The 23,672-nt window shown below is 37.9% G+C and overlaps 1 protein-coding gene across 23 annotated transcripts in view; it reads left to right on the forward strand.

Moving 5' to 3' along the window:
* The window catches only part of RIMS1 (regulating synaptic membrane exocytosis 1), a 298,011-nt gene that overhangs the window by 131,616 nt on the left and 142,723 nt on the right, over nucleotides 1-23,672 (forward strand). For 20 of the 23 annotated variants that reach the window (XM_062608169.1, XM_062608171.1, XM_062608174.1 and 17 more), the window contains 2 exons: nucleotides 10,777-11,120; nucleotides 13,572-14,434. In XM_062608169.1, the coding sequence (XP_062464153.1) occupies nucleotides 10,777-11,120; nucleotides 13,572-14,434 (1,207 nt within the window). Of the gene's footprint in view, nucleotides 1-7,233; nucleotides 7,317-10,776; nucleotides 11,121-13,571; nucleotides 14,435-23,672 lie in introns of those variants that run through there. The other 3 variants (XM_062608195.1, XM_062608194.1, XM_062608179.1) reach the window with 2 other exon arrangements.

Here is a 23,672-nt window from a genome sequence, read left to right on the forward strand (position 1 = left end):
GTAAATTCAGGACAGTGAACTTACGAGATCGATACTGTGTATGGTCTGTGAAATGGCTGTCAACAGTGCACTGTTGAGATAAGTCAAAAAAATGTATAATATTCTTGCACTGGCACAAAACTCCTATTGCGTTTTCCTGCCCCTTTTGCCTTTTCCTTATCTTTAAAATCTTCCATATTCAAAATCAAAGTTGTTTATCCCTTTCTCAGTCACCCTGTAGTCTTTACTTTCCTAAAAATTTGCACTTTTCCTTACCAAAAATACATTGTTTGCCCCATGATTTTCTTTTTAATTAAATCTTAGATATCCACTCAGATTTGTTGTAGAACACTGATATTCTCTCTTCCCCTTCCTCAAATCTTCTATCCCAGATTTACTGAGATACCTTTGTGCTCGAGCTTGATAGCACAGATAGCACTTAACCAGCTTAGCCTCAGACTCTGCACCTGGAGCGAGAGGTGGGAAAATTAAGAGAAAAGACCATGGACATCTCAGAAGGTAGGATCAACAAAGATGAAATGTAAAAAAATAAAACCCCAAAGCCAAAAAACTTTGTAATCCTTTCAGTGAGGGAGTAACTGCAAATAAGCTGTTGAACCAACTTGCATGGTGTGTTGTGGTTTCCCAGGATAGTCCGGTAGTTTTTCCGGAAGAGGAGGTCAGATTGCTGATCTGTGTAAAGCAGAATGTTGCAAAAAGAAAGAGTATGTTTGTTTTGAAAATAGCTGTTATAAACGTTTAAGAAGCTGCAATGATGAAATCAAAGTGGGAAGAATGCGTCTTCTGTCATTATAAGCATTTCATACATTTACATGCATAACAAAGCATCAAGCTTAAGTATTGCTAATTGTGTGAAGAACACTACAGACTTATGGATGAGTCTGGGAGATACTGTGAATCGTGAATGTGTATAACATGTATAGGGCATAATCCTACTTGGTGCTTTGTCAAAACCCTTACTGGGCAGTACTAGCTGTTGCAAAATGTTCATTTATAAGTAGGCACCATATGATACTTAACATTCCCCAAGCATGAAAAGTTCTGTATAGCTGTATTTCCACCATGGTGATTTACAATTAAATAATACAAATTTTGCTCACATTGGTAGGGTTTCATCATGAATGAATTTATTTAAGTTTATGTTTCCAGGTTTATCAGGATTGTGTTTAGTACTGTATCTATGAGTGCTATAAAAAACTATCTGTAACAGATCATTTGGGGACCATTGCACATCTTTGCTCTCAGCCTCAGAATAGCATGAAGACCACTGGCTGTCCCTGACAGTGGTGGTGATTCGGGGTGCACACAGGGGTGCCCAGGCCTGGGAGAAAGCATACCCTTGGTGCCATGCCTTCCATTACCGAATCACTTGCAAATTAGATGCTTAATTTCACAATCTAGTTGTGAATAAGGCTCTGACAGCTTTATTCTAGGCTTTGTGTGGACTTGGGGGTGGGAGAGCTCTAAGCAAAACTTAGAAGCCAGAACTTCCCAGCATAGGAGTTAGTGGGAAACAGAGGGATATGCTGGGTAAGCAGAGCTAATAGTCATCCAGCATGATTCTCTGTGAATGGAAAGGTGATCAAAGTGGTCAGAGAAGGCCTCTGTCAAGCTGCACAGCAGAGATCACTCCAGTGAGATTGTCCTGCAAGATGTCAAAAATATGCTTTCTGCCCTTTCAAACAGACTGTTTTCAGGAATTTGTTTGAAATGGCAGATCTGAATGTGCTGCATGCTCTCCTGTATGTTCCTTGGGCAGGTAGTTATGTCATCCATAAAAATCTTTGTCCTAAACTGATTGTCACTGATTCAGGTAGTTCCCACTACAAATACTCCTGAACTGCTAGCCATCCTCTATTGCCTTCTATCCCTATTTACATAGCCAGTAATGATCCTTCTCTTCCTCACAGCCCCTGGATTTCTGCGTCATGTCTGCATAGTGCTCTGTTAGTCTCATCTTCACTGCCTCTTCCTATGGATCCAAAGTCTTTGTAAGCTTTGTTCATCTCCTGTGTCCATTGTTCTTTTCCATGAATTGTCCCTGCAGATGGAGGTACTCAGAACAGATCTCCTGGTGATCCAATAGTGGCTGTCAAGGCTAATATATTCCTCTTAGTAACTCAACAGTGACATTCATTTCACAGATTGGGAACCCCAAATACAGGTTTAGGGAGACAATGTCTTTTGAATCTGGAAAGAACGCCATCAGCTGTTAACACCTTACTTTAACATGGAATAGAGACACTTAATCTCTGAAATATCTGGAGGTGCACATATATATACATGATAAATATAAGACAACAGTTCTCACCAACTCATATTGGAAGTTTTCAGGCATGCAGTCACTTCACTTTCATTAGGTAGAGGTAAACTTAAGGTCCAATATATCTAAGTTTCTCAGTGCTTTATCCCATACAGAATACAGAATGGTTGAGATTTGAAGGGGGCCTCTGGAGATGCTCTAGTCTGAATCCCTGCTCAGAGCAGGCCCAAGGCCATGGGCATGTCACACTGGGGTTTGAATGTCTCCAAGAATGAAGAGTTCATTATGCTATTTTTATTTTGTGTGTATCTGTGCGTTTGATAATACAAAATCAGAACTTAGTTCATGCCCATTAAGCCCTGTATGACCCATCAGTTGACCCACTCACTTTTCATTCCATGAGCTTTTTTTTTTCACTTCAAGAATTGGACTCTGAAGTTAACTGTGTTTTGATTAACCATCTTTACAACTTCTCTACAGCTAGATGTTTCCAATTTCTTTTCCCATTAATTATTTTACATTCTATACCAAAAAAGCCCTCTTTCTTCTGTACTACATTTGTTCTGATACAATTTGCATACGAAGAGAGTATTTGTATACAAGAACAGTATAGAAAAATAACAATATAGAAATAACAATATAGAAAAATAAATATGATAATAAATAATATATAAACAAATAAATAAATAAAAAAAATGTGGTGTAAGCTCCCACAGAGATGATGTACACACTCAGGCACTATTAACGACAGTCTTGTTCTGAGCATTTCTATATTTTTGCTGCAGTCTGTAAGCTGTTAAGTGGAGTGGAAAGCTCCTGGTGAGCGCTCTCTGTTTTTTGAATGAGAGTTACAATGTTATATTGGTCCTGGCTGTCAGCTGTTTGGTGCCATTTACTTCATTTTGTTAGACTTCTGTCATTTAAAAAAGTTGTTTCCATCTTCCATGTGTAGCTGTAACTATAGAAACCATGAAGTGATTAAGAGGAATACAGTTAATGCTTCTGTGGCTCATCAAGACAGACAAATGCTCAAATACTTAGACAAAACTTGTTGATTTTAAGGTTAGAAGAATACACAAAAATGATTTATGAGATGATTTCTAGTGTAGCTTAATGGTCTGTGAAAAATGGAGATTGATGTGACAAAAAAAATGTACAATTCATGGCTACTACATTATCCAAAATATATTAAGAAATTGAAGGAAATTCAGGCAAGAGAAATGAAGCTGAAAACAAAACTATCTATGAGGAAAGAGATCAAAGCAAAGCTTTCTGAAGTTGTCATTGTCGCAGGGGCCTAGAAATTTCCCACTGCCGACAAAATAAAAACACGGAGAGTGAAACTGGAAAATGTGGACGAGTGAGGTAAGAATGAGCGTAACAATATGGAAAATAGATTTTAAGTGGTCTAAGCTGAAATACAGGGCCTGTGAATTAATTACACCATTGGAATGTTTGGGATTGCTGAGTTTCAGAAAGAGTAGTCTAAGCGTCATCATGATGACCTGTGGATAGATAAAGCCTGTACTTTCTGATGCTGCACAAATTTTCTCAAGGATTTGCTTGTCTTCCGAAAAAGAAATCTTCAAGCCTAGACAAATCAGCCCAAATAATTAATACTTTCTGAGTCTCTTCTATTTTTAACAAGCCAGGATAAAGTCTTTCTGAGTTTTAACCCCTTGGTATGATAGCTTCCTGTCTCCGTCAGAATTGTAAGTTTGTAAATTTTGATCATTTTAGTTAGAAGTAGACCTAAACACAGAGCTGCAAGGGCATTCAGGTGCAAGGTTTCACAGGTTGTCCAACCTGTAGTCCTGCTGTAGAAGGTAGAAGGTCACCACTGGAACTGTGACAGTACAATTTTTGTAGTATATTTTTGGTGGTGTGTACTAATTAATTTATTTTTTGTTAGATTTAGGAAAAATCTCAAAACCTTGCAGGGGGAGAATATTTCAGATTACTCTGTAAGTGTGCTGGTATGAATCTTTAGACAAAGCCCATGCCTTCTCTACTGGTGATTTTGGTTTCTTCCTTGAACTCCAGAGATACTCTCAGAGAAGTATATTGCAATAGTGACTGGAACTTGGCAGTGTGCTGGTTTAGATTTATTATTTCATATGATAACTGAATGTATCACTTCCAGGATTACTGTAGAGAATGCTTAATTTTTGTGGAAGTTGTTGGGAGCTTTCTGAAAGATTGGCAGCTCTACCTGAGGGATTTTGGCAGCAGGGCATGTGAAGAAAGTGAGTTGTTTTTTGATTTATTTTTATCTTAAAATAACTAGTAACGCTGTTGCTAGCAGCATTGTCCACAAAACTGGCATAAAGCACCCTTTTGATGTTAACTGCTTGCATGCTGGCTCTGCTGCATCTTTTCTGCATCTTCCTGTTGGCAGTTTGTTAGTTGTTAGTTTAGAAACTTAGGCCATGGCAGGCAGGTGGGATGTACTGACTTATCTCTAATGGCACTAGCCTGTCATTAGGCACAGGTTTTCATTTTATTTTGTTGTATCTGCTTGAAAGTAAGTGGATTCTGTTTGAATGGAAACTTATATACCTGCCATGCCTGTAGTCACTTCTGTGTAGACACAAAAATGTGTCGTACTGTCATCCTTACTTGTACATGTAGGATCTGATTTGAAAAGTTAACATTTTGGTTAACTATGAAAGGCAAGCAGGAAAAGGGCATGAAGCATGCTCTCTAGGGCAAGTGGAAAATTCTGATAAAGCGGGGTTTTAGACATCCCTCCTGGATGCTCTCACTCAAACATGTAAATGGCACTGCAGACTTGAGGGTGACATGTAGTTCTGTGAGCAGTAGGGCCACTTTCCCCATGAACAAGTCTTGTGGTTGAATTGCTACATAGATTCTAGGATGCCAAGAAAAGATTGCACTAATGAAATACTCATAGGGCTTTTGCAGAACTGCCTATTTCACTAAACTTCTTAGAATATAAACCCTAAAAATCATCCGTGGCTGTGCAAAGTTTTATTACATTTTGTCCAGTGGGTTAAAACGTCATTGTGTGGGGAGAAAAGAGGGAAGAAACCAATCAGCTGTCAGCATAAACCTCATTTTCTTGCCAAACTGGGATAAAAATATCAAGCTGAAAACCTAAGTTATGAGGAAAATCTGCACTGCACAGATATGAAAGAGCAGGGAGTGCTAAAATGGCTTCAGTATCACAGTCCTGAAATGGCTGAGTCCCATACATCTGATGAGCATCAGTGTGGGCAAAGGGGTCCTCTCCCTCCATGGAAAGGATAATGGTAGAGAACTGTACTGTCCTTCTGAACCTTTTAGCCTGGAGGAGAAGCTTAAGAAAAAGGAGAACCTAAGTCTCCTAGGCTACTTCTTTACTAGCAAATTAAACCTGATCCGGGACTATTCCTAGGTGTTAAGCCTATCTGTGCTGGTAAATTGACAGAAGGCTGCTTGGCACGCTCTTGGTCTTCTGCTCGCTAGCATCACTTTTCCTGGTGGTTTGGGAGCTGGAGTACTCCAAGACTTATCTCCAGAAGGCAATTTGAATGCAACCAGCTTTCTTTGAAGGAGAGCAGAAATTCTAGCATAGATGCAGGTTATGTCATGTTGTTTGGCTTCAGTGCTCAAAAACATGCCTGGGCAAGTTTAATACACTAGTACTGGTGTCATTGCAAGATGTAGTTTAAAAGGAAAGCATTCTCTTTGCATAGGGAAAACATCCTCTTTCCTCTGTTTGCCTCTGTTCCTGGCCACACAATTTCACTACTCATTGTATCCCTCCATGAGAAAAACACAGATAAATTTCTGCTGTGTTTTCAAATGCAAGTGGCTCCTGAGAGTACCTGACAGTCAAGAAAGAAGATCCAAGGGAGTAGGGGGAAGCTGGGAACAAAGGGAGATGACAAACCCTGACAGGGAAAAAGAAGAGCAGGAAAGGAGGGAGGCAGGGAGAAGACCTTAGCTTTTGGTGACCAGGAGCCATTAGATGAACTCAGCTGTGTATATAATTTTGAAAAATACATTTAATGGAAACTTATATTCACAAGCACATTGTCATTAGACAAGTAAAGTTGGTTTTTATTTTGGACTGATGTAAGAATTCAAGTAGATTTTCATCTTCATTTATTTATATTTTAATGGAGTGAAGCCATCCTGTCACTTTAGCTAGGGTTTTATTACCAAATTCATTTTGATATAGCAAAAGAGATAAATGCAGTGCTGTATACTAATTTCATGGTTTGCTGCGTGTTTTTATTATCACAGAAACATTAAGTGATGCGTAGTCCAACTTAATTCTGTGAATGAATAGTTTTGTAGGAGTAAATTGATAACATTTCTTCCCTCTGGCTTTCAAGGCATGACTTGCTGGGTGGTGCAGAGCCCTGCTGAAGTTAATGATGCCTCAGGCAGCGAAGAGGGTCTGCTTAATTGGATCTGTCTGAAATAGCTAGTGTCTTCTAGACATACGTAGAAGAAGTGGCTAAAGAAACTCTAAAAAAAGCAATAAACTGTTGTGTATACATCCTTCAGAATGGAAATAAATAAGATTGCATGAAGGTTCAGTAAGGAGCTAGCTTTAATATAGCCTGCTATATTAGCACACTTGTTACCCAATTTGCTGTACAAATCAGGTTGCATGGGAGTCAGCATAACTGGGTTTGCAGTTTCCAGACTCATGGAGTGTGGTCCTTATTGAGACTCCTGAGAATCTGTTTCAGGTGGAGGATTTGAGGAGCTTGCTCTGACCTTATTCTGAGTTTAGCCTCATGTTTCACACGAATTTGTTACAAAGTTTGTGTCTCCCTAATGTGATGTTAGCATCCCAGAGCATGTTTGGGAGTCTCCCAAGTTTGAATTTGAAAAAAAACCTTCTACAATGTAGTTTTGAAATACATAATTCTGGAGAAGTGTTCTTATTTTTGTAACTAAAAATGTTCTTTTTCTCTATGTGTATAGTTGTATATATTACTTGCTATGGGCTCTTTCAAGTTGGAATTTCATGTTGTGTTAGTACAGGAATACTGTTCCTACTCATTGTGGATCACATTCAGAAGTACCCGTAAGAGTAAGTTTGAGGAATATTTTTCTATTCTGTGAATGAAATGCCCTGTATTCACATGAAGGCAAGCATGGGATCCTTCTAGCATGTTTTCACGCAGCCTGTGAAGTTTCCACGTGAACCTGTGTGGGAACTCTGCCGAGTCCTGTATGTGCCACTTTGTTATCGTTATGTAGCGGTAAAGCCCAGAACCCTTTGCTATGCTATGAAAATGCACATTTTTCCAGATCCAAGCACATGAGCCCTTGGAATGAGGAGCACCCCTTTACTGGTTCTCTTTAATAGCTTTACATGCAGATATGCATTGACCTATTCAAGAATGCAATAAAAACAGAAACAAACCCAACCACAAAACCCACACTCTAGATGTCTTTAGTGACTTACTGTAGCACTGCACCTGAGCTCATCATCCAGAAAAAAGGTAAACAAACTGGTTTTGAAGTGACAGGCCAGAGTAAAGTTGTCTAACACTCTTCATTTTACTGATGCATTGCGTGGAGGTCCAGAAGCCACATTAGAGAGCTGTAAGCCTTCATCAGAGCATTTGTTTGGTTGCCTAACATCTGTGGAATGTTAAGATAAGTTATTACACAGACCTGCTTTAGTTTAGATTAGTTTGGACCTCATCCCAGTGTATTCAATCAGGATATAATTCCTGCATGCTGCTAAATTGCTTGCTTCATGTATTTCTCTAAAACTGTTTTTCAGTATACAGTTTTGTCAGTGAAACTCTTCTGTCACCTCAAGTTTTGGTTGGTTTTTTTTTGTTTGCTTTTTTTTTTTCTTTTAAAGAAAAGCTTTTATCATTTTTCTTTTTGGACTGAACATATCTCAAAGCAAACACAGCATTTGTTAAGTCCTGAAGAGATTCCTAAACAGGGATGGTAGTGTAGCTTCTCTGTAAGTATAATGCAGATTTCATATATATGTGTAAGCTGTGGTGATTGATATATACTGTGTCCAAACTGAAGTGTTTAAAGACAGCTGTAAGAAAATGGTTTTGTATTTACATGTCTAATATTTCTTCTTTCTGTATTCTGTATTTTTCTGTGTCTATTTGTGAATTAGCTATTCCTATTTGTTTAGATCTCAGGATATTCTGCATAAAATGAATTATAATATCAAAGATGATTATATAAATTAATGGTAATTTCTTGAAATTTATTACATACTTTATACATATTTTAAATGATCAAATACATTAAATTGTAAATGAAGTCTGTTGCCATTTTTGCACGTTTGAACGTGCTTAGATACATACACAAGTAATTTAATTATAATATTTATATTTTACCCTAATATTCCTTATCCTTCCTTTAAGCAAACTCTAGTTGATTTATTTTTGTAATTAACACTTTTTTCAGCCTTCTCCATGAGCTGATAAAATAGAGGTAGTGACATTTTTCATTAATGGCTTTGGTTTGTAGCATTGAAATAGATTATATACACAGACACATGTGCACGCACACTTCTGCAGTCTAATGAGCAAGAATTGTGTCAGCATCTATAAAGGCATTTAAAAATGTGGGTTTTTTTTCCTTTTAGTCTCGCTGTTTTTTTTAATGCCTGTGATACTGACAGCAGATAGACCAAAAAATAGATTCTATTAGAACAGATAGTATGATAGCCTGAATCGCTGTTTTGTGAGGTAGACTGGATAAAGGAAATAAGACATTTTGGAATCAAGGCTTTTTTCTTGTTAAAGGAGTAGGATTTATTTTGTTGAAGTTACTGTTCCTATTATCCTACTGAGGATTATCTGTTTTTATCATAATACATGTTTGTGCCACTGTTGGAATAACTGTAGCTTTTGATTAAATTTTGGGTTGTTTTGTGGTTTTGTTTTTTTTTAATTAAAATTTTAGTAGGCATTTCATGATCCTTCTTAAATAGAAATATAACAGCTACCTTTTGATAAAGGTACAGTCCAGATACAGAGAAAAGTATTGGATGGCTTTTAAATGTGGCTTGGTCAAACAGTGAAAAAACAGTATTAGAAGTTCTGATGTAGTCTTCAGACCTAAACAGATAACTATTCTGGGCGTTTTAACTTAATTATGTTAAATATGTAAAATTATTATAATTTTTATCATGCTGTGTAAGCCATGCACTTCCACCCCAGGCCAGAGAATGAGAGAGCTTGGTAGCAGAGTTTTGTCCTGTTGCAGTTTTTTACCTGAAGGGACTGTTTTTTTTGTTCCTTTTAATTTAAAGTGTTTTATAATTTTGTGACTGTTGCATCATTCCTATGTTTTCACAAAATAATTTGAATGTATTTTTCGTTCCAACTTTTGTCATCCTTCTTGCCCTCTTTACAATTTTACCCATTCTTTAACTAAACATTTATTAAACAAATACTCTTTACCTTTTGCCATATTACCTGACAGCTTTGTTTCACCTCTCTTTCTATTTCTGACAAAATTCCTACCTCCTGTATATCCTTAATGCATTTTGCCTTTTTTGTTCTGTCTCAAAATTCCTTTTGTCTTTGTCTCAATTTTTTCTTTAATAGTCACTTTAGAATGCAGATTAACCTTTATTTTTTCCTCCTAATTTACTCCTGTACAGAAGACTGTCCTGTACTGTATATAGGCTGGAAGCATAGTCTCACTTTACTGTGTGTGCTATTGTTTATCTGTGTATCTGGAATATAAAAAATAATTAAAAAAATCCTAAGAAGAATCATTCATGTACACAGCTTCATTGTGATTGACAGAGACACGTTTAATTTTGATTTATTATTTACAGCTATAACTCAAACAGATCATAAAAGATAATTTCCAAGCAGCTGAAAATATGGTACTTCTGAGTTCTTTTTATTGGTGCATTTAGTGCTCTATTAGTAGGTTTCTTTAGGTCTTACCTTACATCTCTGGTAAGTAGTTGTTGTGGATGTAGCTAAAACCATGCACAGTAAATGCCGAATTTATTTGCAGCATAACGTTGAGTTATGTTATGTCAGAAACAATAATTAAAGGGACATACCATGTGAGTTTTCTGTGACAGCAGAGGTTGGGAGTTAGCAACCTCTAACTCCTAGCTCTGGGCTGGGAGTCTGAGTTGGCTCCCAGTCCAGGGAGACTGGGTATAAGTCCCATTTACTTGTCCTGACAGCAGACACCAGTGAAAATAAACCCAACCCACCCCGCAACTGCATCAACAAGCATTGGTCATGTTGTCAGTATTTACGCAGAAGAGAGCTAGGGCTGGGCTGAGGGGGGATTGCTAAAGGTAGGACTGACATACCTTGACAGCACATTTTGGAGAAGCTCACACAGCATGTGCCTGTAGGATGCTTGGCTCTCACCAGTGCAGTTAGTGCTTGGAGAAGCATGTTCTGGGTTCTGTCATGAGCACCATCCTCACCAGTTAAGAGGAGAGTGAGACATCATACCTGCTCTGTGATAGCATGCATTTGAGGGCTTGGGGGGTAGCTGCACTGACTGTTCTTGTTGTCTTCAACTAGGTTATGTGGGTATGCAATTTATGTCGAAAGCAACAAGAAATCCTAACGAAATCTGGAGCGTGGTTTTTTGGAAGTGGACCACAGCCTTCGCCCAGCCAGGACGGAACACTCAGTGATACAGCAACTGGCGGAAGCTCAGATGCACCGAGAGAGAAGAAAGCAAGACTTCAAGAGCGATCAAGATCACAGACTCCCTTAAGTACAGCAGCTGCCTCATCACAGGAAATCTCCTCTTCCAGTGTCCAGTCTGACCGTAGGAAAGGAGCAGAAGTATCACAGCCAGCTATGGGTGTGGACCAAAAGCAAGCTTCGTCAAGGTCTAGAAGTGAACCTCCAAGAGAGAGGTAATGCTTTCTGTCTTGACAGAGTCTCACAATTGTAAATGCTAATTCAGTAATATTATACAAGGCTGTCAGCTGAGCTAGCTGTGTGTGTCTAGAGCAATGTAAAAGCAAAGAGTAAGTTGATGTAATGGCTAAAGAAGGGTAAATATTTACTAGCAACTACCTTGTCTGATTTGGTCTGAGCAATAGAAAAGAGGAAAAAAAAAGTATTTTATGGATATTTTCCTGTACTTCAATGCATTTTGGTGTACACTTTTAATACAGAATTGTAGGTTACTTTAAAATATCTTCCAAATTTAAAATTTAAAAGTTAGTAAACAAAGTGGAGGGTTCTGGTGAAAGGTGTTCCTGCCCACGGCAGGGGGGGTTGGAACTAGGTGATCTTTAAGGTCCCTTCCAACCCAAACCACTATGATTCTGTGAATGCGCAAGCCTTTAACTTATTGAAATATGTACTAGAATTTAGATAAACAGTACTCCCCCAAAAACTCCTCAACAAACAAACAGGAAATCCATCCTGTGGAGTTCTGTTAGATATCCTTATGTGTTATCTTTTTATCAATGACAGTTCCTGGTTTATTATTAAAATTAATACAAGTAAAAGAGCTCATTTACACCTACAAAGTAAACATTCATGAAGAACAGCAATAGTACCATCTCGAATTCAGGGAAAGTTGTGTGCAAGAATTATGCCACCCAGAAGCAAACTAGTATATTTTAAGTGAGTTAAGTGAGTAAATTTCTGAGCTGTATTCACTGTGATGAATGGGTTGGAGATTAGCAAATCAGGAGAGGATAATGCGATGAAGCAGTTGCTGTTCTTTTGGCTGCTGCCTTACAGATGGCAGAGAAGTTGAGGGAGCCTGCAGCAGCAAAGCAAGAGCTTTCCGTAAAAGGTTCTCCCTTGGCCAGAATGGTTGATTTTTTTTCATAGCTATTAAAGTTGAAAATGCATGATGAACAGTGGTTAGTAATTTACTGTGTGGGTGAGGTCTGTCAGGGTTTAACTGCACCAAAACTCAGGTTAGTGTTATGTATATGCATGATGTAAATGAAAATGTGGTCCCTTTCCCTCATTCTGTTGACTTTTTTCCTCCCAACACTGGGAAGGCCCTCAGAGCAGTTGTCACTCCGCTGAAGGACACTTTTAGGGCATCAAAATGCTTTGTATTTCTGCTTTGCTGTCCATAAGTAAGGTGGTGATTTTAATTATACTATAATTAATTATAAGTTATATTCTCTGCTTGTCATTGAGACTTTCAAATGAAGTTGAAGGATTCTGGATGGAGAGTGTCTATGGTAAGGTCAGGTCCCATTTATTGCTAAAAATTCAGAAGGAACAGGAAGTGGAGGAAAAAGGAGACAGGATCTTAACTTGGGTTATATCCGACTTTCCCTGTCCTGTCGATGCATTTTAGTAAATCTGTGATAACATAATCTGAAGACGTTTCAGTTGTGGAAGGGAAGATTCAGTGCCACACACACACAAAAACCAAAAAGGTCCTAGTGACTTTGTTGCTCTGCATGTTCATCTCAAATACAACGTGTAGCTGAGTTCAGCCTTCTTCAAAATCGATGGATTCATATGTGAACTGGTAAACAAAAGTGCAACTAGAATCGTGAGAGAAATGAAAATACCCAGTATAAGAGGATTTTAAGATTCTTCAGCTTGCTTATTCTCCCAAAGCAGAAGATAAAAGAGGAGGGAGCATAATTTTCACACAGCTTTATTATTCATTTTTTTGTACTTTAACTGTATAAAGAAATAAATTACATTTTTCATCCTGTTTTACTACCAGAGAAAAGAATGCCATTAATTTATCTCAAGGAGTCAATTTGCTTTTCTTTATATGCTTACAAGGTGACAATTCTTTTTAGAGTTTAAATAAGATAAAGCGAACTAGGTGAAATATTACTGTTTATGCATATATTCTCTTTTTGCATTTTTTCATATCTATATTACTTTATGTAATATTATTGTGGGAGATGCTTCATTTGGTGGTGTTTGTATACTGTCAGGGTGCTTGAAGTGAATTTGGGCAGTTAGTCTGTAACCCTCATGACTGCTGCCAGAAAAATGGGGAATATATTCCAATACTCTGTCGTAGTGCTGTAGTTACTACAAAGAAGACTTTGAGTCTGCCTACTTAAGTGGGTTAATTCTTCTTATCTGCATTTATTTACGTTAATATTCTTTGTGATCTTACTCATTAATTGGACTATCCGTAACTTATGTTTTTGTGGATTCTGGAAGTTGTTAACTATTGCAAAATAAAAAGTACTGCTGGAAGGATTAATAGATTTAGTTCATCTTAGTGGATCCAGCCAGTGCCTTTCTATGTATTTTGCCATATTTTATGCTGGTTTATGATCTATTTACAGTAACAGTGTACACAAATATTTTTATTTTGCATTCAGTTCTTCTAATTATTGTACTGCTTTTCACTGCAGGAAGAAGACAATATCTGTTTCGGACCAGAATGGCAAAGTTATAAAGAGTGAGCGTAAGCGTGTGCCAAAATCCTCACTGCAGAAGGAAGGACCAGCAGATGACAGGGAGCGTAAAGAGCGGCATGAAGGTAGAAGGCTGGAGAAAGGCAAGTCACAGGACTTGCCAGAGAAACTTGAGGAAGGCAAAGTGCCTGATGATGAAACACAAACGAAGGAAGATGAGTATCATACCCGTTACAGGAGTGACCCCAATCTGGCAAGATACCCTGTAAAACCTCATCCTGAGGAACAGCAGATGCGCATGCATGCAAAAGTTTCTAAAGCACGGCACGAGAGAAGACACAGTGATGTAGCTTTGGCACATACAGAAATGGAGGAAGCGGAGGTACCTGAGAATAAATTAGGAAAACGCTCACAATTACAGGGAACTCAGGACAGAAAATCTCTTGTGGAAACTCAGAGGTCGTACTCTATAGACAGAACAGGTGATGTAAGAATTTCTGTTTCTAAACAATTAACTAATCATAGCCCACCAACTCCCAGGCATAGTCCAGTTCCTATAGAACACGTAGAATACAAGAACCACGATTCTTTTAAAAAACAGAGCCGCCTTGATCCTAGCTCTGCTATTCTCATGCGAAAAGCAAAGCGGGAGAAAATGGAGACCATGCTAAGGAATGATTCCCTTAGCTCTGACCAGTCGGAATCAGTGCGGCCATCCCCTCCAAAGCCTCATAGAGCAAAAAGAGGCGGAAAGAAAAGGCAGATGTCAGTTAGTAGCTCAGAGGAAGAAGGGGCATCAACACCAGAATATACTAGCTGTGAAGATGTGGAGATAGAAAGTGAAAGTGTCAGTGAAAAAGGTAAGGACCTTTATGTATATTATGCACATGGCCATGGTTTGGGGAAAAAAAAAAAAATCTGTATTTTTCTCTCTCTCTTGCGTCTTTAAAAACATACACTTTTGCTCTTTCCCCTTACCTTTCTTTTCCCAACTGAGAAGTGTCTTATAGATGTTTACATTTGGTTTGCAATGTTTCCTTTTACATTCTTAGATGAGGTGGTTACAGGTAGCATCAGCTGAAGAGTTTCTTTCTCATTCTCTTCCCTCTTTCACCTAGAATTGACAGAATTAAAGGCTTGTAGTTTATTCTCTCACTGATATTGGTGCTCCTTTAGTCACTGCTTCATCCTTTTGTCTGTATGCCCAATAATTTTCTGTGTATGAGTTGAAATGGCAAGTAAGTTCTGTAACAATGTGAGGAGACCATTATAAAGCATCATAATCTTACTGACACCTTAGTCTTAAAATATGCAAAATTTTACTACATTTAATAATAATATCAAGGATCTGCCAGAGTTCCTTGCTAACAAGGACAGGATATGGGGCAAGGGGAGTGTTATATAGGAAAGAAATGAGAATTGCCTAATGTGGTGTCTAGATGAATTGGCTCCCAAGCTTACAAGTATGTTTAAAGTCTGTTATTTCAGTTTGTCTTCATCTGTTGATGGTAACACTTAGCAGTAAGGAATAAGTATAGCACACTGTGTGCTTTGAAACAAAGCCTTTCTTCTGGGTGAAGAAGTTAATCAAATTCATGAATGGTGAACAGATAAAATAAGCATCATCTGAAAAGACTGTTGTAAAGCCTACCAACTGTCTTATAGCCCTAATTTATCTTTAAGTGACATTACAGTGAGCTGAAGGCTTTTTGTGTCTTTGAAAGTAGCTTTTAGCTCTTTAGTTTAATTATCTGTGTTTGTAACTTGAAAGTTTTCTACTGGTGTTCATACTCAAAATGCCAATGGTTTGTCTGCCTTGCCTTTTAGTTCCTGGCACTGTTTCCTGACGTCTTTGATTCATATATGCTAACCTGTCTGTCTTTATCTGATGTGGTCTCCTGACATCCCCTAAAGCTCTAGGTATATATAGAAAAAGAGACAGCATTTCTCTCCTATCCCATCTGAATAGCTGCTTGTTTTAACTTTCTGAGCATGAACTTGTCCATTCGAAATATGTAAGCTTGTTTTCTGCTCATTTTTAAGGAGGGATGGTAATAATGACCCTGAAATCTTCATCCAGATTGTACTTAGACATAAATATCCGTGCTTTTTTTGACTGTCAAACATTGGAACATATCACACAGAGATGTTGTACAGTCTTCATCCTTGGAGATGCTCAAAACCTCATCAACTGTGGAGACGCTTGGGGGAACGCCCTGAGAAATCTGCTCTAGCTGACTCTGCTTTTGAGGAAGAGCTAGTACATCCATCACCTGCTATTTGCTGTAACCATTTAATACATATTTTGCCAGAATTATTAACAAAATAATTCCAAAACACTGGAGATACTTTCTTTCTAACAAATAAATATCTTCCGTAGTCTACTGAGATTTGCCTCTTTGGTGGAGAACCTAAAGATTTATGTTGAGTTGTTTTCATGCTGGCTTAAATCTAGAGAAAGAACTGTTTAGTGATGTCCAAAAAGGTCCTCTCAAATTTCTTAAAAAAAAAAACAAAAAAGCCCAAACAATCTATACCCTTCACAGGTTACTGTTACCGATTGCTGATCACAGTTTTAATCCTATTATTAATATAGGCTGTAGGATTCCTTATTCTGAAATGCATTATAGTTGAACATTAAATGGGCTGAGTTTTCCAGTGGCAACACTCTCTTGGCAAGGGAACATGAGTCCTCTTAGAAGGCATAAATTGCATTCATACTTGCTTCAAAGACTTGGTAGAACAACATAAACCAGCCTATTACAAATGAAATCCAGACCTCATTTTAAATCTGAGAACAGCTTCTGCCTACTGCCATTCAATGAAGAATGAAAATCAGGTTTGGAGAAAGTTTGAGGAAAACAGATATTTTCTTTCAAGTTTAAAACCAAGACTTTGTGTAGAACTAGTAGATTTGTGTTCGGACAAGGTTGTACTTAGCTTCTTTTATCCCATTATAGGTATGAGAGGTATTCTAGGCTTCTATCATGCCATCTTTGAAAGGGGAAGATAAAATAGTGTTGAAAATTGGGACAGTATGAGGAAGTACTGAAAGCTGCTCATGTGCTTTTTTTTGTAAATAGATGTGGTGAAGGTTTTACATTCTGCATACTCATTGGTCATATTTCGCCAAATGTTCATTTTGTTCACACCATTTAAGCTTGAAAATATGCCTAGTACTTGTATATTGTCAGCAAAATGGTAAAAAGCTCAGTAAAAATCACTTTTGCATACTCACTAATGGATTCAGTTGGGAGTCAGAAGAGCGTGATAGAGTTGGAACCGTTTGAAATAAACCTCCTGAGCTGACATTCCAGATCCTTTCAGTGAAGATGTGATTGTTTCATTTTTAATTCCTTTCTTATGGTACTGGGAGGAACAGGGCAATCCAATTTCACTTCACTCTGATGACATTACCCTTCTGGTTAGAAAGTGTTATGGTCAGGGATCTTGTTGGGATCTTAGTGTATGCACAGGTGTGAGACAGAGGGGTTGTAACCAGAAGGAGAGAACCTGGAAGTCCGAAGGAAAAAGCGATGCTGTGGTTTGCAGACAAATGTGTTGGTGCTGGCTCAGCTCCAGGAGGAGAGGATCTGACCCCTTACTCCATCCTCCTCTGGTGTTTTGAGCACCACTTTGGGTGCTGGTGCTTGGGGGACTGTGTGTGTAAAAGGGGAGGGAAGAGCATAAATTAAATCTCTGCCCCAGTGATTTCTTCCAAGTGCTGTAGCATTGTTGGTAAAGAAGGTAGCTTGTGGGCTGAGAGAGAAACCACACGTGTGCAATAGGGTGTATAAATGGACCAAAGGAAAACATCCAGAAAAGTCTATAGAGAAAAGGAAGCTGGTTTTAAATGTTTTTAGCTAAAGTTTTTCACGGAGGTATTTCAAATCTAGCATGTAGGCAAGTCAAGTTGTACTGTAACATCTGCTAGCATATTTTAACATCTGTTCTCATGAAGAGTTGGGCATGGAGTTTTCAGAAGAGCTGAATTTGTTTAAAATGTGGCTGAGCTTTAACAGTGTAAAACAAAATACCCTTGCTAGGAAGATTGTTAATTCTTAGAAATTAGTTCCAGTTTATCTTCTAGTCTTTGTGCCATAATTTAGATCTACATCGGATTCAGATTTTAATGAAAGTATAATCTAAAATGGCTCTAGCTTCAGAATTTTGGTCAGTGCTTACATTATTCAGTGCTATCAATATTCAGTGCTTTTGAGTAGATGAAATTATTTGCAGCCCTTACGGAGCTGTAAATAAGTGCTTGTTAAATTAGCTAAGGCAGTAAGAAATCTGTTTTGTGTATATGGAATTATGCAGAGTACATACATGCATATGCAAATGAAATAAGCTGAGCATTAGTGGGAAAAAAGTTATACTGTTGCCAAGAAGTGCAACACTTCACTGAGATCCATAACCATATAAATAGGGATGTCATAGCAGAGCCCTTTCTCTAGTTGTGAACATGCTGGAGGGAGTTTGCAGTCTTTGGTGAGATTGACCAAGGTCTATAAAATATGATATATGTGGAAAGGTGAGATGGATTGGTGTTCAATAGCCTAGAAAAGAAAGAGAGAAAAAACAAGAACAACAACAAAAAAGGCAGGGAGAGGAACTGAGGTTTAAATGAGAAAGAAGAAGCTGGAGGGGGAAAGAGTTTGAGTGCTTCTTTCTAAGCCTGAGGGTTAAGTTACTGTTAGGGAGGTTGAAGCTTGCTGACAGAAAGCATGTCAATTCTAAGGACAGAAAAGGAAAGTTAAGAATAATCATGATCATAATTTCTTAGTTGAAATTGAGGATTTCTGGAAATAAAAATTGATTTCTTCATAGCCTTAACTGGAGTTGCTCTAAGATAAAAATACTGTTGTTCCTGTGGCAGGCTCTGGGCCAAGGTGCAGAAATCTGGGGCTAAATCCACAGTACTTCAGATTGTAGCTTATCCTTTTTTGACACCTTTCTTTTCCCGTTTTCTTGCCTTGCATTTAAATTGCAAATTCAGTGGGGTTTCATTTTGTCCTTGTGCAGTGAGATTGGTGAGATTTCAGTCCATGACTGATACTCCAACTTGCCTTTATGATAATAAAATTGTATGCTTATTTATGCAAGGACATATTATTGGGTACCTTTTTCTTCCATTTATCAGTATACAGTAGAATTCCAGATTACTTTCAAGTGTCCTCTGGCAAGCTTGCATTCTCTTGTGGCTAACCGTGCATTACTACCACACGGGATTCAATTGAGCCTAGGTTCCTGTTCTCTCTACCTATTAATTTGCTGTTAATCAGCTAAATTGCCCATATGTTTGCCTGCTTGCTTTTCCTATCAGGTAACAAATTGATTCGTGCATGTTTACTGCCACCCTCTTAGAGACATTGTGAAACTATTTCTTTCATCTAAAAAGACCAGATGTCCACACCTCACAGCCTTTTTCAGCCACTGGATTGTTTACTTATTTTTCATTAGTTACTGCCACCATCTCAAACTGAAGACACATAAGGACAAGGCAGAGTTTTATACTGTTATTTTCAGTTTGAGAGATGTTTTTGTATTTTCTGGATAAGTTCGCTGTGAGAAAAAGTCTGCAAGCAGGATATACAAAGCGCAATATGTAAAAGTGATTATTTATTGGTAGGTAGGTGCATGTAGTAAACGGTTAGAATTTTCATGCTGCTAGCCTAACTTTTAATAAGGTCACTGCCTCCCACTGCAGACACCCAACTGCTCTAAATGTTAACAGTCGTATTAACTACTTTTTGAGATGCCCAACACTTGAAGTCTCTGCATTTGTACATGTTTGGCTTCTTAAAATATCTCTCTCTCTCATGCATGAGTTCCTCAGCACGTTCCCTTGACTGACTGCAAAAATTGTACTTGAAGGGCTGTCTGATTGTTAAACAATTTCAACCTTAGAGCTATTCTTTAAGAGAACATAGGTCTCAGAAATACTATGAGGCTACTCAGGAAAATGCATACCTACAGCAATATTTTTTTAGACCCTCTGTACTAAAGATTTTATTACATTTTCTTTGCAGCCATGGAGCAACTTCTACTAAAACATTTTATGTAGAATATTTTCTTTTCACATTTTCTTCCTGTCTGTAAACTCAACCTTTTCTATTTTAGATAAGCAAATATCAGCATTCTTTACTTTGTGACCTGTGGCTTTGATGTACCTAATATGCAAATTGGACCATGTCTAACTTGGTCCACTGGGCAAATTGAGAAATGTGCAAGAGCAGTGTGACTCATCTAAACTTCCCAAATCCAAGTAATGCTCTCGAAAGGAAGGTGGGCTGTTATTGGAACAATAGATTTTAAAAGGTGCTGAACTTAATGTGTTTTGTACACTTCACTTGAGCCGCAGGTATTGTGGGATTATTTTGCAATTCTAAATGAATGTCTATAATGAATCGAATCATACATTTATCTTTCATTACATAGAGGTTTTGATTGCAGATAGGGTGCTACCTTAATATACCTATGGTGTTAGCTGTGGGAAGTGTGTGTGATGGAGAAATAAGCAGTTTCCTTGGCTACCTCTCATTGATATTTGTAATTTAAGACAAAATGTTTTCAGACATGTATCAAGGAGAAATGAAGTACATCACACATTTATCTGGTTTTAACCCACATATTTGTTGTGGTTTAAACCCTAGCCAGACAGCTTGTTTACTCGCTCCCAGTGAGTGGTGCCGGGCTGAGAGCAATCAAGGCCCCCCCCCCCCCCCCAGGCTCTCCCTGGGGAAGAGAATACAATACCACTGGCCAAGAAACGAGTCTGACCCAGAAGCCTGTGTCCTTCTGGGTAACTCCCAGTTACCTCCCTGGGCATGACATGCTGACATGCTGTGGTATGGAATACCTCTTTGGCTAGCCTGGGTCAGGTGCCCGTCTCTGCTTCCTCACAGCTTCCCCTCCTCCCTGGCAGAGCATGAGCCTCACAAAGTCCTTGGTCAGGGTAAACATCACTTAGCAACAACCGAAAACATCGGTATCACCAGCACTGTTCCCAGGCTGGAAGTCAAAACACAGCACTGCACCAGCTACCATGAAGGAGAAACATGGCTGCTACTGCTGAACCCAGGGCAATATTTTATGATATAATTGTATACATTATTTTCTAGAATTTAAATTTCTAGTTTTTGAAACCTAGTCCTCAGTTTGGTTATTTTTTCCTCTGCAATTCGAGCTTCCATTTTAATTAGTTATTCTAAAAATGTTCTATTTAAAGCAACTTGGTCATGTTCTTATGCCACTTTTCTGAAGGATTTAAATTCTCAATATTTTTTAGAATTGCCATGGAACAGCCTTGCTTAGACTGGAGGGCACACGATTCTTTCTCCCTCTAAAAATCAGTGGTGCTATAAATTTGTTTCAGAATTGTCCCTCACAGAGTAAAAGTCATTTTCTGACTCAGACCTGAGCTTTGAAATTTACTGCTTATAGGTAAGAGTCAGTGTATATGTTTTAATGGTAGGCTTGCTATTCATTTGGCTCTTTTACTGAAAATGTAAGTTATTTTTTCGCTGGAAATGCCAACTGAATCAAATAACTTCAACTGTAAATTCAAAGGAACAATTTTTAAAACTTTGCCATTGTTGTTAAAGTTTATTAACTAAATAGCATAAGCTAATAATTAAAAATGTAAACATATTTACCTCTTTTTATGCACCTATGTTAAACTTTCATGAAATTTTATTCCATTTTTTGCTATTATTTTCATGTTATGCTATGAAAAGAGCTAGGTGCTAAGAATTTATTTTGCTGTGTTGTTCAGAGAAGAAGCAAACACCACAATGGCTCTTTTTAACCCATTAGGAAACATATTCTTTATGATTAAAATGATGCCTAATGAGCCACTAGATGGAGCAGTCAAATCTAACTTTTATCAATCACACTCTTTATGCAAGACAATTTCTTTCTTAACAAATAAAGAATTGGAAGTGCAGGCACACCTTCCTACTCGAACTGGTAATTTAAAAGCCTTCTTCAGAACTTACCTCTGTGTGCATTTTCCTGAAGGCAGATTTGCATTGTCCTGTAACTTCAGTGGAGATAGTGTCTGGAATGTATTCTGGATATGGAAATTACACCAATACAGTTCTATGGAAGCAGTCATTCATTACGTGAGTTGAGTCTTATCCTCAGAAAAAAAAGTAAACATAGCAAGAAAACAGCACTGGTTTTGAGAATCACGAGCCAGATTTCCAACATTTTTGAAAGCTTAGAGATACACATTAACGGATGACTGTATTTGTGCTTAAGAAATCTTGCTGATACTTTTGATAAAGTCATATGTTTTCTTCCTACTTACCCAAAGCACATTTCCTTACATCCAAATTTTTTTATGCGCATAGGGTAGTTGTTATGGATTTGCTAGTAATGGAGTTGTCATCATCTTTAAGCTGAGACTGTATGCGGGAGGCCAAAACAACCTTCTGGAAATGGGAATTGGAACTGAATGCTTAGGGATAAATCCAGTTGTGCTGCTGTGGACTCTTTTCCACAGAAATCAGTTATACAAAAAGTTGATTTATCTGTTTCTGTTAATCAGTTTTAAATCTCACCATCAAGCAAGTCGTATGAAGTAGCTATTCCTACAAGCCACAGTACTTTGTAAGTCATTAATTTTTGCCAGTGAGGAGGTTTGTTTGATGGGATTCTTTAATAAACAAATGTACCATTTACATTTTGACAAAACTTTTTCTTTAAAATATCCAAACCAGAACAAGAAATCCCAACTAGGACAACAGATAATGATATTAACTTAAGGCCTGTTGCCAGACATCACTTATCTGTGCTATTGTGGATCTAATCTTACTTTGACCTAGAAAATTATTATAAGGATTAGGAATGAATTTTCTGGCAATACTTAAACAAAAAACATGGTCACCATTAAACCCTGCATTTAGATGGGTGGGGGTTTTGGGTGGCTTTTTTGTTTGTTTTGTTTGTTATTGTTTGGATGCTATATAACATGTTTAAAGTAATAGAAAATGCTATTTAACAGTTTGACCTTTTGAAATGTTCAGTATTTATGGTACTGCTTCTCAATATCTAGGTTTAAATCTGAAATTTTTAAAATTAGAGGATCTAGAAGGAATCAGATTTGCAGGAGAAACTGGAAACTAAATCGTGTCTATGCAGATAGAGGATGGGGGAAAACAGAATTTTGTTAGTAGCGCAGTACTAAAGAATTGGCAGTGGAACTCAGAAATGCTGGATGCAGGAGCAGTAGATAGCAGGATGTTTCTTTCCTGGACGTTGCATACCTGCGTGCCTGAAGGGGTTTCTCTCATTTGGTCATGCAGCAGTGCTCTTGTGTCTTCCAGTCTGCTGCAAAATGGCAGGCGATGTTCTGTAAAACTCTCCTAAAGGACCTTTAGGAACAGCGTGGAATGCTGCTTGTCTGGGATGCCAGTGGAAGGCACACCATAGCCTGCTCCTGATGTGTGTGTTTAGAATGTGTTTTTCAGAGAGATATCAGGTTACTTCACTTCTACTTTGAATTGATTGGCTTGGATCAAGGTTTGAACTAGAAGCTGTGGAGTAATGACAGCATGACACTGATTTAGCCCAGGTTAAATAGAAGGCCAAACTTGTTAGTGCCAGTATATCCCTCTGTTGATGCGACTACATCATTTCTGCTTTTGCCAGCTGGCCAACAGTATAAACAGAATATGCTCATGTCTGAATGGAACGGAACATTGATGAGCTCTGACAAGTTTGATGGATGTTTGAGGGCAGACATTCCTTTTAGTGTGTCTTTTTCACTGTAGTCATCTCAGTTCTTAATCTCTGTTTTTGCTCAGATGTTATGAGAAATGACAGGCCAAACTATGTCAATCTGTTGAAAAGAAAATCACTTCGTATGTGTGGATATAAGTGTTTGTATATTTATATGCAAATATATATATTTATATAAAAAAGCTTTTCTTATGTAAATGTTAAATGGCTGACAGTTATCCTTGCAAAGTTTGTAACTCTTTTGCCAAAGAATCTGGAAAATACTCAGTCTTCTTCAATGGGCAATACTTTACTGAAGAGAAGATGCAATTTTGCTGTGTCAGTGTACAGAGAACAGAAGTGTTTTAATTA

The sequence above is a fragment of the Pezoporus occidentalis genome, unplaced genomic scaffold, assembly GCF_034315485.1.
Source record: "Pezoporus occidentalis ecotype Australia unplaced genomic scaffold, CSIRO_AGI_Poc_V1 ctg13, whole genome shotgun sequence".
NCBI classification, from domain to species: Eukaryota; Metazoa; Chordata; class Aves; order Psittaciformes; family Psittacidae; genus Pezoporus; species Pezoporus occidentalis.